At 40.9% G+C, this 20,049-nt stretch overlaps 1 protein-coding gene across 1 annotated transcript in view; it reads left to right on the forward strand.

Moving 5' to 3' along the window:
• LOC122943777 (pancreatic alpha-amylase-like) overlaps window positions 1-20,049 on the forward strand; it is a 127,830-nt gene that overhangs the window by 60,002 nt on the left and 47,779 nt on the right. The window contains exons 3-4 of the mRNA XM_044301804.1: window positions 1,078-1,275; window positions 5,291-5,521. Coding sequence (XP_044157739.1) covers window positions 1,078-1,275; window positions 5,291-5,521 — 429 coding nt within the window. The remainder of the gene's footprint in view (window positions 1-1,077; window positions 1,276-5,290; window positions 5,522-20,049) is intronic.

Consider the following 20,049-nt stretch of genomic DNA (forward strand, 5'->3'; position numbering starts at 1 on the left):
ATCCATATAAATGGCCCACCCTGTACAATGTGTGTACATGAGGAATAGCACATATCTGGACACTTTATGACTTGTATCTGGCATGTTTTAGCAGTTTACCTCTATGCACGGTGAATGTCCAGTTTTCAGTTCTCCCGGAGATGGTGTGTTGAGACTAGCAAAGTTGGGTCATTTGAATGCCACATGATTTCCTTCCATCTGTATTTACAAATTGAACTATGCCATTGACAAATACAGGATGCCATTACTGGTAGCCTGTGTTCTTCTGGTGCTATATCTGAACAGAATATGGATCCCTCTGCAACTATGCTCAAATTATCAATCATTCTCACTCCAAAATTGGTTAATTATTATTACTGAAGCACACAGTTTTTTTCTGATATACCAGTGTAGGTTTAAAGAGGACTTTTCACTGGTCCCGACATTACCATATAAATACCTGGCTGTGTAGGGCTTATTTATGACATGTGATATCAATATTATTATTTTTTTCTGTGAGCTGCTCGGTTCCCTAGCTGTGGGCCCTGTTCTGGTTTCCCATCCTATATGTAAATCCATACTATCGGTACAGGGAGGAGGAGACGGCCGTGTTTTTCAAAGGGCTCACTGCTGGGGGAAAAAAAAAGTTCACCTTCTCCCTGACTGTGACATGCTCCATTACAACTGGGCAGCTAACAGCCAGGGAGAAGGAGGCGCCTCTTGCAAAACATGGCCATCTCCTCCTCCCTGTGGATTTACATACAGATCGGGAAAGCAGAACAGGGGCACAGTGGGTGAACCGAGCAGCCCACAGAAAAGAAAAAAGTAGCAATATTACATGTCATCGTTATTCCCTACACTGCCAGGAACTTATATAGTACTGTTAGGACTGGTGAAAGGTCCTCTTTAATTCTCCTCCAATTTACACATATAACATTAAGAAGCTATTCTACTAATCATTATGCTGTAAGAAGACTTTTTGTGATTAGCAGCTATATTGGATTTGGCTACATACTAAAACTAAGCTGAGGACCACTACATGAGATGGTATTAGTACAGCGCTGTTACACCAAATGTGTAATTTTTCATATATTGCAGGTCTATATTTATGTGGATGCTGTTATTAACCACATGTGTGGATCAGTAGTTGAAAAGGGGAGTTCTTCCACATGTGGCAGCTTATTCGATGCGAATAAGAGAAGCTTCCCTGGTGTGCCGTACTCATATTTTGACTTTAATGATAATAAGTGTAAAACTGCCAGTGGTAATATTGAGAACTATGGAGATGAAGACCAGGTATAGTACTGTAAAGTTTTTAGACATTCCACCTCTGATTAGTATTCCCCAGTGTATTTAAATCAAATTTAGCCTCTATTTCTGAAAAGTTTCTAGTGGGATTCAAATTCACAACCTTCTACATTACAGCCAAGAATCTTATTCACTACACTATAGAGCTGCATGGCCAGTTATAAAAAAATAAAATAAAAAAAAAAAGACTTCTGCTTTAAAGGAATACTTACTACTAGTAAGTATTCCTATACAGCAGAAGTCTCATATATATATACAGGTCCTTCTCAAAAAATTAGCATATTGTGATAAAGTTCATTATTTTCTGTAATGTACTGATAAACATTAGACTTTCATATATTTTAGATTCATTACACACCAACTGAAATAGTTCAAGCCTTTTATTGTTTTAATATTGATGATTTTGGCATACAGCTCATGAAAACCCACATTTCCTATCTAAAAAAATTAGCATATTTCATCCGACCAATAAAAGAAAAGTGTTTTTAATACAAAAAAAGTCAACCTTCAAATAATTATGTTCAGTTATGCACTCAATACTTGGTCGGGAATCCTTTTTCAGAAATGACTGCTTCAATGCAGCGTGGCATGGAGGCAATCAGCCTGTGGCACTGCTGAGGTGTTATGGAGGCCCAGGATGCTTCGATAGCGGTCTTAAGCTCATCCAGAGTGTTGGGTCTTGCGTCTCTCAACTTTCTCTTCCCAATATCCCACAGATTCTCTATGGGGTTCAGGTCAGGAGAGTTGGCAGGCCAATTGAGCACAGTAATACCATGGTCAGTAAACCATTTACCAGTGGTTTTGGCACTGTGAGCAGGTGCCAGGTCGTGCTGAAATGAAATCTTCATCTCCATAAAGCTTTTCATCAGATGGAAGCATGAAGTGCTCCAAAATCTCCTGATAGCTAGCTGCATTGACCCTGCCCTTGATAAAACACAGTGGACCAACACCAGCAGCTGACATGGCACCCCAGACCATCACTGACTGTGGGTACTTGACACTGGACTTCAGGCATTTTGGCATTTCCCTCTCCCCAGTCTTCCTCCAGACTCTGGCACCTTGATTTCCGAATGACATGCAAAATTTGCTTCATCCGAAAAAAGTACTTTGGACCACTGAGCAACAGTCCAGTGCTGCTTCTCTGTAGCCCAGGTCAGGCGCTTCTGCCGCTGTTTCTGGGGAATGCGGCACCTGTAGCCCATTTCCTGCACACGCCTGTACACGGTGGCTCTGGATGTTTCTACTCCAGACTCAGTCCACTGCTTCCGCAGGTCCCCCAAGGTCTGGAATCGGTCCTTCTCCACAATCTTCCTCAGGGTCCGGTCACCTCTTCTCGTTGTGCAGCGTTTTCTGCCACACTTTTTCCTTCCCACAGACTTCCCACTGAGGCGCCTTGATACAGCACTCTGGGAACAGCCTATTCCTTCAGAAATGTATTTCTGTGTCTTACCCTCTTGCTTGAGGGTGTCAATGATGGCCTTCTGGACAGCAAGTCAGGTCGGCAGTCTTACCCATGATTGCGGTTTTGAGTAATGAACCAGGCTGGGAGTTTTTAAAAGCCTCAGTAATCTTTTGCAGGTGTTTAGAGTTAATTAGTTGATTCAGATGATTAGGTTAATAGCTCGTTTAGAGAACCTTTTCATGATATGCTAATTCTTTGAGATAGGAATTTTGGGTTTTCATGAGCTGTATGCCAAAATCATCAATATTAAAACAATAAAAGGCTTGAACTACTTCAGTTGGTGTGTAATGAATCTAAAATATATGAAAGTCTAATGTTTATCAGTACATTACAGAAAATAATGAACTTTATCACAATATGCTAATTTTTTTAGAAGGACCTGTATATATATATATATTTTTTTTTTATAGTAACAGGCCATGTGGCTCTATAGTGTAGTGGTTAACATTCTTGGCTGTAATGTAGAAGGTCGTGAGTTTGAATCCCTTCAGAAATAGAGGCAAAATTAAATTTAAATATATACAGTACAGACCAAAAGTTTGGACACACCTTCTCATTCAAAGAGTTTTCTTTATTTTCATGACTATAAAAATTGTAGATTCACACTGAAGGCATTAAAACTATGAATTAACACATGTGAAATTATATACTTATCAAAAAAGTATGAAACAACTGAAAATATGTCATATTCTAGGTTCTCAAAAGTAGCCACCTTTTGCTTTGATTACTGCTTCGCACACTCTTGGCATTCTCTTGATGAGCTTCAAGAGGTAGTCATCTGAAATGGTCTTCCAACAGTCTTGAAGGAGTTCCCAGAGATGCTTAGCACTTGTTGGCCCTTTTACCTTCACTCTGCGGTCCAGCTCACCCCAAACCATCTCGATTGGCTTCAGGTCCGGTGACTGTGGAGGCCAGGTCATCTGGCGCAGCACCCCATCACTGTCCTTCATGGTCAAATAGCCCTTACACAGCCTGGAGGTGTGTTTGGGGTCATTGTCCTGTTGAAAAATAAATGATGGTCCAACTAAACGCAAACCGGATGGAATAGCATGCCGCTGCGAGATGCTGTGGTAGCCAGTATGCCTTCAATTTTGAATAAATCCCCAACAGTGTCACCAGCAAAGCACCCCCACACCATCACACCTCCTCCTCCATGCTTCACGGTGGGAAACAGGCATGTAGAGTCCATCCGTTCACCTTTTCTGTGTCCCACAAAGACATGGTGGTTGGAACCAAAGATCTCTAATTTGGACTCATCAGACCAAAGCACAGATTTCCACTGGTCTAATGTCCATTCCTTGTGTTCTTTAGCCCAAACAAGTCTCTTCTGCTTGTTGCCTGTCCTTACCAGTGGTTTCCTAGCAGATATTTTACCACGAAGGCCTGATCCACACTCCTCCTCTTAACAGTTGTTCTAGAGATGTGTCTGCTGCTAGAACTCTGTGTGGCATTGACCTGGTCTCTAATCTGAGCTGCTGTTATCCTGCGATTTCTGAGGCTGGTGACTCGGATGAACTTATCCTCCGCAGCAGAGGTGACTCTTGGTCTTCCTTTCCTGGGGCGGTCCGCATGTGAGCCAGTTTCTTTGTAGCGCTTGATGGTTTTTGTGACTGCACTTGGGGACACTTTCAAAGTTTTCCCAATTTTTTGGACTGACTGACCTTCATTTCTTAAAGTAATGATGGCCACTCGTTTTTCTTTACTTAGCTGCTTTTTTCTTGCCATAATACTAATTCTAACAGTCTATTAAGTAGGACTATCAGCTGTGTATCCACCTGACTTCTCCACAACGCAACTGATGGTCCCAACCTCATTTATAAGGCAAGAAATCCCACTTATTAAACCTGACAGGGCACACCTGTGAAGTGATAACCATTTCAGGTGACTACCTCTTGAAGCTCACCAAGAGTGTGCAAAGCAGTAATCAAAGCAAAAGGTGGCTACTTTGAAGAACCTAGAATATGACATATTTTCAGTTGTTTCATACTTTTTTGATAAGTATATAATTCCACATGTGTTAATTTATACTTTTGATGCCTTCAGTGTGAATCTACAATTTTCATAGTCATGAAAATAAAGAAAACTCTTTGAATGAGAAGGTGTGTCCAAACTTTTGGTCTGTACTGTATATAAGTTTTTAGCCATAATATCTTTACATGCAATCTTATATATTTAGAATATATAATATATTATAATGTATGTAAATATATTGTGGCTAAAACATTAGTAGTAGTTTCCCATATATTATGCATTCATATATAACAGAAGTATGATTTTATTTATATTAGTAATTTCAAATTTTTTACAATTGCAAAAAAAAATACTAATATATAAATTTAATTTAGCCTCTTTTTATAAAATGTTTCTGGCGGGATTTGAACTCACAACCTTCTACATTACAGCCAAGAACCTTAAACACTACACTATAGAGCTGCATGGCCAGTTACAAAAAAAAAAAAATATGAGGCAATATAGAAGGTTGTGAGTTCAAGCATGCTAGAGCCTATGTGTTCTCCTTCATTTGCTCTGATTTTTACTCAGGTCAGAAATTGTCGTCTTGTGAGTCTTCTGGATTTGGCATTGGAAAAGGAATATGTCCGTGCCAAGATTGCAGACTATTTGAACAATCTCATTCACATTGGTGTGGCTGGCTTTAGACTTGATGCTGCTAAGCACATGTGGCCAGGGGATATTCAAGCCATTATCAGTAGGCTCGACAACTTAAACATACAGTGGTTCCCCAATGGATCTCGTCCTTTTATTTTCCAAGAGGTAAAATAATATTCTAGTAGGTAAAGGAAGTAGTATATTACTTGTGATGTACTCAATAATTGCCTGGTCCATTATTTATTGTATGCACTTATATAGCACTACTATTTTCTTCAGCAATTTACAGACATTAGCATCAAGCTGTCCCCAATAGGGCTCATAATCTAAGTTCCCCTCGGATTCAAACCTAGGACCCCAGCGCTGCAAGGCACCAGTGCTAACCACTGAGCCACTGTGTTTCTTATTTATTTGAAAGTGTCATGAATTCAATGGCTCTGTACACATAAGAGTTGGAACACATACATAATATAAAACACAAGTACAATAAGCATTAATGTAGTGACAGACTGGTACAGAGAGGGAGAGGACCCTGCCTGAGAGATCTTACAATCTACACAGGAAATGCGAAAGACAGTAGGTGAGGGCAAAAGCTGATCATCTGGCTGTGTGATGGCAGCATGCTTATTGCGGTCTGTAGGCTTTCCTTAAGGTCTGGATGTTTGGGGATAGTTTGATGTGCCGGGGTAGTGGGTTCCAGAGTGAATGAACACGAGAAATCATGTAGGCAAGGGTGTGAGGAACAGACAAGAAAAGAACAGAGAATGAGGTCTTTTAAGGATTGGAGATTGTATTGGGAAGTCAGGTCAGACATGTAAGCATGTTGCTGTAGTTCAGGTGGGAGATGACAAGTGTGTGCACTAACTTTTTAGTAGACTCAGGGATGAGGAAGGAGCAAATACGAGTGATATTCTTGAGAGGAAAGCAGTAGATGGAGGGTAAGGGTTTGCATGTGTGTTTTGAAGGACAGGGCAGAATCAAATAGTTAGATTAGGGATGAGATGAAATGGGATTGTGTCAAGAGCACAGGTGGTGACATGTGATTTGGAGAATAAGGGCTCTTTCACACTAGCGGATGCCATGCGGGTAATCTGGTGCGTGAAAGAGTGCCAAGCTGCGGACAGCAAAGACACGGAGCAGTAACATGATTGATAATGCTCTGTGCCTCTCTGTGATCTTTTTACTACAAAATCATTGTGACAACTTTATCTCACTGTGATTTTGTAGTAAAAAGGACACAGAGAGACACAGAGCATTATCAATCATGGTAATGCTCCGTGTCTCTGCTGTCTGGAGCAGAGCTTGGCACTCTTTCACGCAGCGGATTACCCGCACGGCATCAGCTCGTGTGAAAGAGTCCTAAGATGGAAAGCTAACTCTTAGTGGTGGTGGTAAATTGTGTAATGTGGAAAGATTGCAGGGATTGTTGGTTGAGGCTCTGTCAGATTTTGTCAATTTCATGTTTCAGCGGAGATGAGAAGTATGGGAGGGGCATTGGGGGACAGAGTAAAAAAATTAAAGGTAATAAACAATTGTTTGGGGTTGTGGGAAAGAGATGATATAAGAGTAGTGTTGATCGAGCACCAAAGTGCTTGTGTGCTCGGGTGCTCTGGCCGAACACATTGGTATCCTCGTGTGCTCTACCGAGCACCCGAGCACAATAGAAGTCAATGGGAGAACCCCAGGCACCCCCTGCTCGGAAGAAAAGAGGGTGTCTGGTTCACAAAAAAAGGTTAGAAATTGATGGAAACTCCTTTAAAATGGTTTGAAAACAGCATTAAGAGGATGGCTGGATGCATCTTAGACTCCTATTATCTATGACATACAATAGACAACCACACAAAGGCTATATGCCAAAAGCTAGGTGTGTGGAAGCCAACAATCTATCCATGAGACAGATATACCCTACAATGGCAGCCTTGTGCACTATGAGACATTCAAAACCAGCTCTTGGGTAGACTTGCACACCTAGATCAATACCATTAGGGTGACAACAAGTTGTCTGATTGTCCTAACATAATATTCAATAACCTTTCTATACAGTTTTGTCATGTAAAAACTCATTTGCGTAAACATGGGCATATGGAAAAGACATGCAAATGAGCAAAATCTGCCTTGTTTTTCAGCTGAAAAACCATTTGCATGGAAAATTTGTGATCTATACTACTCATGAACAGTGCCATCTATTGGATTCATGGTCTTGTCATAAGACTATGAAACCAATAGATGACGCTGTTCATGAGTCTTGAACAGCGCCATATATTGGTTTCATAGTCTTATGACAAGACTATGAATCCAATAGATGGTGCTCCTTATGAGTAGTGTAGATCTCAAATATTCTAATCACAAATTTTCCACGCAAAAGGCTGAGTGCTACACGGTGTTTGGACTCTGTTGAGCAGGGTGGCCCACTTACTAGCGTCCTAACAAGATGAACAACGCCATCTATTGGTTTCATAGTATTATGAAAAGACTAATTGTCTAATAATCTTGTCATAAGACTATGAAACCAATAGATGGCGCTGTTCATGACTCATGAACAGCACCATCTACTGGTTTCATAGTATTATGACAAGACTGTGACTCCAATAGATGGCTCTGTTCATGAGTAGTGTAGATCGCAAATTTTCCATGCAAATTGTTTTTCAGCTGAAAAACAAGGCAGATTCTGCTCATTTGCATGTCTTTCCAATATGCCCATGTTTGCACAAATGAGTTTTTACATGACAAAACTGTATTGAAAGGTTATTGAATATTATGTTAGGACAATTAAAAAACTTGTTGTCACCCTAATGATATTGATCTAGGCAGGGCTGTGGAGTCGGAGTCGGAGTCGGAGTCGAGGAGTCGGAGTCGGAGTCAATTTTGGGTACCTGGAGTCGGAGTCGGCAAAAAATGAACCGACTCCGACTCCGACTCCTACTAAATTTAAATTGGAATAAAAAAAAAAAAAAAGCAAGTTTAAATGTCCGAATTCATAAACAGTTATAATTAATGACTTCTCTACTGTAAGAATAAAGGCCAATGCATGCCTCATGTAACCGCAAAACAAACGCGTTCAGTGATGTGAAGAAGCATGCTTTTCATATGCTTCACTATATGGCACGCAATGCACAATTTGGAGTGGCAATACATATACTTTCCATTGTGTTGTGTTCTGATGTTACAGGGAACACAATGCCCATGGTTTACCTAGCCTCTCACTGATAAGGGATTAAGTAAATATGTGTTTTGCAGGACTAGAGACACTTGTATAAGTGAAGGGAATGGAGGGTCAATAGTTCAAGACTGAAGCTGTAAACCATTGGAAAAACTGCTGTCATTCAGCTAAGGCCCCATGCACACGGCCGTGTTTCACAGGCCGTGTGCGGGCCGTGGAACCGCGGCCTGGATCCCTCCTGAGAGCAGGAGCGCACGGCGTCACTGGTTGCTATGACGCCGTGCGCTCCCTGCTGCCGGCACAGTACAGTAATACACTGGTATGATCTATACCAGTGTATTACTGTACTGTGCCGGCAGCAGGGAGCGCACGGCGTCATAGCAACCAGTGACGCCGTGCGCTCCTGCTCTCAGGAGGGATCCAGGCCGCGGTTCCACGGCCCGCACACGGCCGTGTGCATGGGGCCTAAGGCTATAAAACGTGTAAACTCAGAATGTTATCTTAAACTTTAAACATGACTATGGGATTATTCTAGGGAAATCATGTTTTAAAATAAATGTCCCTTCCTGGATCCTCCCACTGCCCTATCTTCAGCAGAAGATCAGCACACAAAGGAGAAGGTAGCAGCTTCTGCCCAACTACCTCTCTGTGCTAGAAGAGCTTAGAAGAACTTCTTTCTTTCCTTCAAGGAATGTATAAAATACATTTGCATATTAAATACAGAGGAGTCGGAGTCGGGGAGTCGGAGTCGGAGTCGGAAGTACAAAATACTGAGGAGTCGGAGTCGGAGTCGGAGCATTTATCTACCGACTCCACAGCCCTGGATCTAGGTGTGCAGGTCCACCCAAGCCATCCAACAGATGTGAAGCAACTTTGAGGCTTACTGGCTCTCAGTCAGATAAGAGCTGGTTTGGAATGTCTCATAGTGCACAAGGCTGCCATTATAGGGTATGCAGACTGTTATCTGTCTCATGGATAGATTGTTAGCTTCCACATACCTGGTATTTGGTATATAGCCTTTGTGTGGTTGTCTATTGTATGTCATAGATAATAGGAGTCCAAGACGCATCCAGCCATCCTCTTAATGCTGTTTCCAAACCATTTTGATGGGGTTTTCATCAATTTCTAACCGTTTTTTGTGAACCAGACACCCTCTCTTCTTCAGAGCAGGGGGTGTCTGGTTTGATGCTCGGGTCTCCCATTGAGCACCCACAGTATTCGGCCAAGCACTGCAATGTGCACAGCAGTTCGGCCGAGCTTGCTCGCTCAACCCTATATAAGAGTAGTGAAGAATTCCTTTTTAGAAGAAGCGAGAACAGCTTGGTTGTATGTGAAAAAGTCTTTCTTGCAGTGGGTTTTCTTTCAATGTGGTTCTGGAAGGGGTGAGTAGGGGAGGTGTACCTGATGGGTTCCAACCAACTCAACTAGTTGAGGCAGGCGCAGGAAACTAATTGATAAAAGGAGCTTTATTGGTGGGTAATTTTCATGACAGACAACGTGTGTCAGTGTTCCGGGAACCCTTTATCAAGTCTAAAACAGCATAAAAAAAGGATAACATCAAACATTATAGTGATGAAGATTAAAAGAGACAGGTGTTTTTTTGGGGGGAGGTAGTATATGCAGAATCAACATTTGATAATTTTGGTTATAAAACATTTGGTAATTGATATATGGAAACTTAAAAAATGATGAATGTGTCGATATATATCATATACAGAATTATTAATTATAAGTTGTTTAAAAAAGACTGAGTCAGTTGATAAATATGTTGCTTAATAGGTAATAAATAATAAATAAATGCATCAATGGTAGCATCGCAACACAGGACATAATACACAGAAGGAGAGTTAAAAGTCATGAAAATAAAGAAAACTCTTTGAATGAGAAGGTGTGTCCAAACTTTTGGTCTGTACTGTATATATATATCATAATTGTAGTATCTGAATATATATTATTATTATTATTATTAGCAATAACTGATAATTAATAAATGTGTAAGCAAATATATTATCAGATGCAGAGTTTGGTAAGCGTGCTAATACTCTTATTCATTCAGTGAAAGGCAATGTGTAATTACATGAGGAATAATATGAGGGGTGATTGTTATGATCAAGTGTAAAGGAACCAAGAGAAGTTGCTGTGGGCATCTGATTTGTATAGATACATGGGAGATATATTACCTATTGCAAAGTGGCTGGTGGTAAGGGCTTCTGTACACACTGCACAGCGGTGTGTTAGATAGCGGTGCAGATGCTGGGTGTGAGAAAAGGGCATCCTCTCTCCACGTGCCTTAAGAATGGGCAGCAGGGAGGCAGTCAGCAAGTGTGAGGTGGCTTGCCTGCTTGCTCTGTATTGTGTTGTAGCTATGTGAGAAATGTATTGGGTGAGTGAGGTAGCAATTCAGACATGGACTGATGGTATTCTTCATTTGGGACTGTGTTCTCTCATAAGAGGCTCTTTAGCTTGTATGGGGAATATTAACCCTTTAAAATGCGGCACACTTGAATTCATTATTTGGAATGTAGTTAATACAAATGGTATTAAAGCTTGTAAATTGTATGTGTGAATCACAATTATTAATGATGTACTTGTGATACGAATTATGTATGTGAAGAAAAAAGGATTTATTAAAATTATGTGAGATTTGTCTGAATAAAATGATTTATTAGTGAAGATGTATGAGGGATGTCTGGATGATATGACAATTAATTTCACGTATACAGCTGATAGGTTATGCAAAAAGGGGGTTGTGAATATCTAGTATTGTCGATGTGGGGATAGTGGGATGGATGAGTAAAGGCAGATTATGGAGTGAGCTGGCGTGGATTTGTCATAAAACTGATAAATTGAGGATGAATTGAGATATGGGTCAAAAACAGTTGCTTTCAAGACTTTCATTTAAGCTATAGGGTTCCAGTGTTTGTAATTTGTAGATCCAGAACATTTCTCTTTTGCGTAACGTTTGTAAACGTGACTTGATTCTGGTATCTGTTCATAGGTTGGGAAAGAGGTTTGTTGTGCCTGTTTTTCTTCTGTTTCATTTGTAGTCTGCTAGGAACAATTAGGTTATTTTTAGCCTGAGGTCATTTGTGGCCTTTCGTGAATATGTGTTTCGCCAGTATGGTCCTTAGCGTTGAGTGGTTATTATTGACGGTGGTGGATGTCTGTTCTTCATTTTTTCTCTCAGTCAGACATTTGCCTGGCTTAGATCTTTTGCTTTTGTATAGCCAGTTTCCACTAGTTGTTTTGGGTAGCCTTTATTCTTGAACCTGTACTTGAGTACATCACTTTAGGCTGTGAAATCCTCCAAATTGCTACAGTTACTTCTTATTCATTTAAACTGGCTGAAGGGTATATTTCTCTTCCATTTTTTGTAATGCAAACTGGTAGTCTATTTCCATCATCCTTCTTGAAAAATGTTTTCGTCTCAATGTCAGATTGGTCGTGAAAAAGAATCAGGTCTAGGAACTCGATAGAGGCATGAGACTGGTTTGCTGTGTAAGATCGGCCACTCTCTCCATGTATTGTTCTCATAAATGTATTTGTTCTTAAAGAGGCCCATAAACATGTTTGCTAAATTAGGCTCGAACCAGATCCCCATAGCGGTTCCTTATGTCTATATATTCTTCCTTCAAATGTAATAACATTGTGGGTAAGTATGAATTGGATGGCTTCAGTGATGAAGGCATGTTCTCATCTTAGTCAAGGAAATAGCTTCATGCCAGCTTCATGAGGAATTTTTGACTAAAGGGCTGCGGCATCTAGTGATGTCCTGTAGTCCTGTCCTGTAGTACTATGCCTCTGCCCCTGTCCGCACTTTTAATCATTTTTCATTAGATCAGTTAGAGCCTTCCTTTCAATTCTTGTGAGATTGTTCAAGGTCAGGGAAAATTCTTGTTGATTTGTCTGAATTCCTTCGCAACTAAGGAGAAAAAGGTTTCAATATGACTCCCCCTATGATGGACTGGGTTAAAATTAGATCAAGGTTTTATGCCTGTCTGATTTGCTGGAGCCAATTCTTCATCTTGTGTGTCTTCAGATTTGTTCTCATTGCTGAGGGTAGTTTCTGCCTGGAGATGAGGGTGATAGGTCTTTTTAGTTTAATGTTTAGATCCACGAAGATTTCAAATTCATTTAATTTTACAGTATGTTTTCTTTTTTGGCCTTTCTGATTTTTCTAAGCTGTTGGTTTGAAGAAGTCCATGTGTTTGTCCTTGATGCTTGCCTGAGGACATATGTTGCTTCCGGGGTCAGGGCCCGGGAAGAGGTAAAAAGGAAACTGATGTTAAAGTTTGCAAGGAGTGGTTGGTTGACAGGTGGAACTAATGTCATAAATCGTGAGCAGGGAATATTCTAAATGATCTGGAGGTGGATATGGTGGGTATGCAGGGGTGGGGACTGGTGCCCGAGAAGAATTGTATGTCAGACTAGTGGGGAAATTTGTGGGTGTAGGTGGTGTGATGGTGAGCTTGAGATGTGTGATGAAGCCTGGACAGGAGGAGTGAACTGATGGATGGGGATGTATCTATGGGGTATGTTCTGTTGTCAGCGATCAGTTGGTAGACTGTTTTTTTTTTTTGATGCTTTCTGGGAGCCCTGTGCTGCTCCCAGTGGCGGGGGGGGGGGGGGGGGGGGTTTAGTTAATCTGTGAATGGTGTAGACCAGTGTTGGATTGGATATGAGACGGATCCACCTTAGGTTTGTGTCTGTTGCTGTTATAAAAGGCAGTCTGTTGGATGAGCCAGTGTGGTTTCTCTGTTGTTGGGAATTGGTCAGAGAATGGATTTTGTCTTTTGTAGGTTTTGGGTGCTTTAGCTGTCATTTGGCAGAATGGATGGGCCAGTCTGCGGTGCCCCTGTTGGGCATATGATTGATTACGTAGTATAGATTTCCAGAGTTATTGGATGGGTATATGTTGGATAATCATTATGGGTTCAGTGTAAATAATGCTGAGTGCAATACCAGCACCTATCATATCCATCCATCCAAAAGGTATGCCCACTCTTCTACTGTGTATTATGTCCTGTGTCACGGTGCTACCATTGATTTATTGATACATTGATGTATTTATTACCTGTTAAACAACTTATTCATCAACTGACTCAAATGATTCTGTATATAATATATCAAAACATTCATAATTTGTAAAATTTCCATATATGAATTACCAAATGTCATTTTATAACTGTAATTATCAAATGTTGATTCTGCATATACTACCTAAAAAAATAAAATAAACACCTGTCTCATTTAATCTTCATCACTATAGTGTTTCAAGTAATTATTTTCATGCTGTTTTAGACTTGATAAAGGGGTCTCGAAACCCCGGAACGCATTGTCTGCATTGAAAATTACCCACCAATAAAGCTCCTTTTATCCATTTGCTGGTTGTTTCCTGCACCTGCCTCAACTAGTTGAGTTGGTTGAAACCCATCTGGTACACCTACCCTACCCTACTCACCCTCCTGTTCTTGTGATATTCCTTATGGCTGGGTGGCAGCTTTTGTCCGGAGGATTTCATCCAAATGCATTGGCACTGGCTGCAACAACCTCATTATCTCCACCTACGAATCCTACATTTTCAACGCACTCACCTCCATATTACAGGTGAGTTTGCATAAACCCCTTTAGGGACTGAGAAGTCTTACTTACTTACTTACCCTATGAGTGCCATCTTTCTACTATACACTGGTCTGCAGTTCTGGAAGTCCATCAACAAAAATCAGAATTAAAATCAACTTAAGAACACATTCATTAGTTATCTGTCTAGTCAAGTCTGTGTGAGGGAACATATTTTGGAATATTATTTCTTATCTTACAGTTGTGGACACATAACAGAAAATAAAAAATTTCGGCCCAAAACTGCATGGGTAACATTCCTTTGCTTCTGTAAACTACCCACCACCCCCTCCCCTAAGTTATTGGTGAGGCATAAAATATCTTCTAAGATATTATACAAGTGTAAAACTGACAGGCAGCCTATTAGGAGTATAGCTGACCTGCAGGCCATTTTTAGGCCCCTCAGCTGTCAAATGAAGTTCAACCGCTCAGCAGTCCTGCCACATGGGACCAGAGATGATTTGACAAAAGGAGCCCCATTGCTCTGCCTAGACAGCATTGCCCCAGCATCTAAGGAATAAAACAGCAATGATCTGAGTTATTTCTGATCTCAACTATTCGAGCAGGGTCTGAGCTGTATGATATCTCCAGAATGTGATGTAGTGGACACATCTCCTGTGCCATCACTGTGTCATAATAATACAGTGGTTTGCAGGATCTACTAAATTTCAGTAACATACATTTACAGAGAAGGGTGATAAGGGGTTAATAATTAGCCAAAGTTTAGTTGTCGTACATGTTGTGAAAATGTTATGAGCTAAAAAATTCTAAAGAATCATTTTGTCTAATCAGCAGGACTGTTAGGCCCCTTTCACACGGGCGAGTTTTCCGCGTTGGTGCAATGCGTGAGTTGAATGCATTGCACACGCACTGAATCCGGACCCATTCATTTCTATGGGGCTGTGCACATGAGCGGTGATTGTGCGTTGCGTGAAAATCGCAGCATGCTCCTCTTTGTGTGTTTTTCACGCAGGCCCCATAGAAGTGAATGGGGCTGTGTGAAAATTGCAAGCATCCGCAAGCAAGTGCGGATGTGGTGCGATTTTCACGCACAGTTGCTAGGAGATGATCGGGATGGACACCCGATCATTATTACTTTCCCTTATAACATGGTTATAACGGAAAATAATAGCATTCTGAATACAGAATGCATAGTACAATAGGGCTGGAGGGGTTAAAAAAAACAAAAAAAATGTTTTACTCACCTTAATCCACTTGTTCGCGCAGCCGGCATCTCTTCTGTCTTCATCTGTTAGGAATAGGACCTTTAATGACGTCACTACGCTCATCACATGGTCTGTCACATGACCCATCACCATGATGATGGATCATGTGATGAGCGCAGTGACATCTCCACAGGTCCTTTACCCAGGTCCTGATGAAAGAAGACAGAAGAGAAGCTGGGCTGCGCGAACAAGTGGATTAAGGTGAGTTAATTATTATTATTATTTTTTAACCCTTCTAGCCCTATTGTACTATGCATTCTGTATTCAGAATGCTATTATTTTCCCTTATAACCATGTTATAAGGGGAAATAATACAATCTACACAACCTTGAACCCAAACCTGAACTTCTGTGAAGAAGTTCGGGTCTGGGTACCACATTCAGTTTTTTATCACGAGCATGCAAAACGCATTGCACCCGCGCGATAAAAACTGAACGACGGAACGGAATCACAGTCAAAACTGACTGCAATTGCGTACCAACTTGCGCGGGTTTGCCGCAACGCATCCGGACCTTATCTGGACACGCTCATGTGAAAGAGGCCTTAGTATCATTTTGTCCAATCAGCAGGGCTTCTTTATTTGCATAAGCCTGCTAAATGGACAAAATGATCCTGTAGAATCTTTTAGCTTATCTCTAGTCCCAGGTTGCAGTAATTGCTTAACCTCTTAATGTCCATTCTGTTTTGCGCCTTAATGACTATGTGATTTATTTTTTTATTTTTTTCATTGTCGCCTTATTTTTCCATCTATATAGTTGTATGAGGGCTTGTTTTTTTGTCGGTCAAATTGTAGTTTTAATGGTGCCATTTTGGGGTACACATAACTTACTGATTAACTTTTATTAACTCTGAGAGGGAGATGGGAAGAAAACTGCAAAATTGGCACTATAGTTATATTGAGTTTTTACGTTATAAATTTAGTGTTCATTTTTTTTTTAGATCAGTAACACGATAACTTTACTCTCTGGGTCAGTATGATTATAGCAATACCAAATACATATTAATTAATAGAAACCCCTTTTTTTAAAGAAGAAAATTATTTTTTGCATCGCCATATTCCAAAACCCATAATTTTTTTATTTTTCTTTCTACTGAGCTATGTTAATATTTTTGTGAGATGACCAGTTTTCATTATTTAAAAAAAAAAATTGGGTACATAATTCTTATGTGACGAATACTGTACCTCGCAGCCCCACATGACGTCAACTATGTCGAGCTCATGTGGTACGTGTCATGTGGGGATAAGATGAACACAAAGTAAACAAACAGCAACAGGTAAGCAGACTAGGTCCCAAAGCTAGGGAGGAGGGAATAGTAACCTCCTAACAATCCCTGATCCTCTCCCTGACTGCTGACAGTATGAGCAAGTCCTGATGGTGAACAAACTCATACGCTGGATCCTAAGCCCTGCTGACACTGAAGCAAACCCTAACTTAGGGAGCGGGAAATGAGACAGCCAGTACCTTCCACTGTGAAGGGACCAACGTCTCCCTGAGACCTAGAGGCAACACACGCACAAAGGGTAGAACAGGAGGACATAGCTTGAGACGAGCAGGAAGTTGAGGATCCAAAAACAACCTATCTAGAACTCCAGAAGGAAAATATCAACCGCAAAGTCAGTAGTAAGAGGTGGACTTAAATAGAGCCTCTTAAACAGCTAACGAGCAGAACCAGTGGAGCGGTGGGATCCTGCCCACAACAACAAACAGAAGGGAAACACAGAAAGGCCTGTCAGTATCTCTCACAGGGCAGGCAGTGACAGTATGTTTTGATCACTGGTTACCAAGACGTAACATTACACTCTCCCTGGGTAGTGATGAGCGGCATGGGCAGTATTCAAATTCGCGATATTTCACACATTTTTGGCTGAATATTCGCCATAAATTAGCAAATTTGAGAATTTGTGATTTCCAGTCATTATTTACTTGATTGCGAAAATCGGCAATGTAATATATTCGCGATAAATTCGCGATTAGAATATTCGTGATCAACACTAAGGGGTAGGCAACTTTCCTATTGGTTGCTAGGGATGTTGCTAAGTTTCGATATTTTACACAGGCCCCTCCTGTCCACACACACACAGGGAAGCACAAAGAGTGCGTGAGTGCGTGGTCGAGAGAGCCTTTTCACTGCCCCAGTGAAACAGCGCCCTGCCAGCCAGGTAGACTGCCACCAGTTCCTTGTTAGATATAATTATATCAACAAAAGAGATCTGGTACTAATGAATACCCAATAAAATGTATTATTTATTTAAATATAAAACCTGACAAAAATACATGTATGTAGAGACCATACAGAGGGCCTGCCAGGGGGAATTCACAAAGGGCACTGTGCTTACAAATCCCAGATACTATAATAATACAATAGTAGTGGTGTGAGAATCAATATATAATATGTCTAGGTCAGCATATAATTATACAAGCTGTCTCTAGCTATAAGTGCACTGATCTCTCACCACAAATGTATCTGGCATAGTTGCGGCGGGACATAGTTGAAAAGTTGGTCAGTTAAGAGTGCCTTATAGATCTCATTCAAATCCCATGGATATTAGTATAAGAGCACAAAAAACGATCTGAATCCTTATCTTACCCGCTATTCAGTGACAAAGAGTGGGCTCCCTCTGGCTGGCGTGATCCCCAGTTGAATACCTTGTTAGATATAAGCCTGGTCCACTGCTGAGATTATATCGGGTCAGAAATCAACCCACCAGGTAGCTTATAAGTATGCCAAAACATAGACATGGGGATTCGCAATCGAGATACAAGAACAGCGCAAGATTGGATTATATATTTATTTGCCTTAAGAACGCACTAGACATAACACTTTATACACACACAGATCTATGCATTGGTCGGATGTGCAAATACAGAAGCTATGGTACAATCAGAGTTAGGCCTCTTTCACACGAACGTAAGGGCTCCGTGCCCGTGCTGCGGGTAACCAGCCGTGTGCAATTCCGGAAATGGTTTCGCAAATACGGAGATGCGCAACGGAAGCACGGAACCACACGGAAGCACTATGGAGTGTTTCTGTGCTGTTCCGTTCCATGCTTCCGTTTTGCAAAAAGATAGAACTTGTTATTTCTTTTTGCGATCTGCATGTGGCTTCCCCGCGGTCGGTGCCCATGCATTGTGGACCGCAATTACATTTGCTGGCAAGAGGCCTTAAACAGATCAAATGTCAGTTACCGGGTAGATGAAGAGTCCTTTGGGTTATGATGATGAATTCTTAGTTGCTATAATCCTTAGCTGTGGTCACACGGGAAATAGTGAGGACAGCGAGTTCCCAGGTGCCTTCAAACATGTTACATGACATGACCCTCCTTCAGATAAAAGATGCTGGCCTCTGAGCTGCATGGGCCTTTTCACCCCATGGGAGGACCCCATTTCCCCTTTGTCCGGTGAGGCAGCTCTGAATGGTCGCAGATACGTAACTGGTTTATTCCTGTGATGGACGGGCAATTCATAATCCCTTATGAACTCCCGATTCCATGATGTCTGATGGATTCTTTTGTTCTGTCGACCAACTCAGCCCCCCAGCGGCATTTATCTTGCCAGAGAAGTTGAGTTTCCAGTGTGGCTGAGTTGGTTGTGAAAGATAAACACGTGGCCACACTTTGAAGCAGGGCCCCCCTGTGGAGTTTGATTTCCTCTGCCCACTCCTGAAGCAAATGGCAGGAAATAAAATATAACTCCACATTCCTCACGTTCTTTTTATAGCTTTTTGTTCAGTTTTTTTTTTTGGTGGCAAATAAGCAAAAAGCAGCATTTCTGGCATTTTCCCTGTACAGGATAAATGACATAATAATTGCATAGAGCAGGATGTTACAGATGCATATATTTTTTCCACTGAAAAGTTTTTTCTATGGAATTGTACTTAGTATTTTTTACTTGGAATTTTTTTGATCATTTTTTCAAACTTTTTTTAACCATTTAAAGGTTCCACATGAAGACTATAATAGGCAAACTTTTAATCGCTTCTAAAATACATTGCACTATTTTTGTACTCCAATATATTTTAATGTCAGTGCTATATTGACATTCACCAGCAGGCTGCGCCTCTCTGGCTGGGATACTCTAGACCAGTGATGGCTAAACTCCGGCACTCCAGCTGTGGTGAAACTACAACTACAAGCATACTCCATTCATTTCTATGGAGTTCTGAGAACAGCCAAGCAAGTGTACATCTTGGGAGTTGTAGTTTTACCACAGCTGGAGTCCCGGAGGTTAGCAATCACAGCTCTAGATGCAGGCCTGGAGCCTTCACTAGGTCTTGCATATATTTAACTTATCTCACTTGCAGGGTGTCGATGGGAGACAGAAGCCACTTTTAGTATTTGTTCCAGGGCCACTTTAAGTTCCCAGTCCGCCCCTGGCTCAAAGTCAAATCTGTTTGTTTCCACACCCACTGTGTATTAGTTACATCAAGATTCAGGGACAACCCTGACTGTGCAACTATGGTTTAACATTTTTATGTGTTTTCTTATACTTTATAACTGTGTTTATCAAATGTCAGAATACAAAAATCACTTTACCAGAAAAAGTTCCCATATAAACCTATACATGAAAACCAGATTTAAAGATCAATAGTTTAAAGCAAAAACCATTGGCTCATGAAATACAGCACAAAAAGTATGTTGTGGGTAGACTGACTAAACAAGACATTGTGCTTCATGTCATTAACAACAT

The sequence above is a fragment of the Bufo gargarizans genome, chromosome 7, assembly GCF_014858855.1.
Source record: "Bufo gargarizans isolate SCDJY-AF-19 chromosome 7, ASM1485885v1, whole genome shotgun sequence".
Taxonomy (NCBI): Eukaryota; Metazoa; Chordata; class Amphibia; order Anura; family Bufonidae; genus Bufo; species Bufo gargarizans.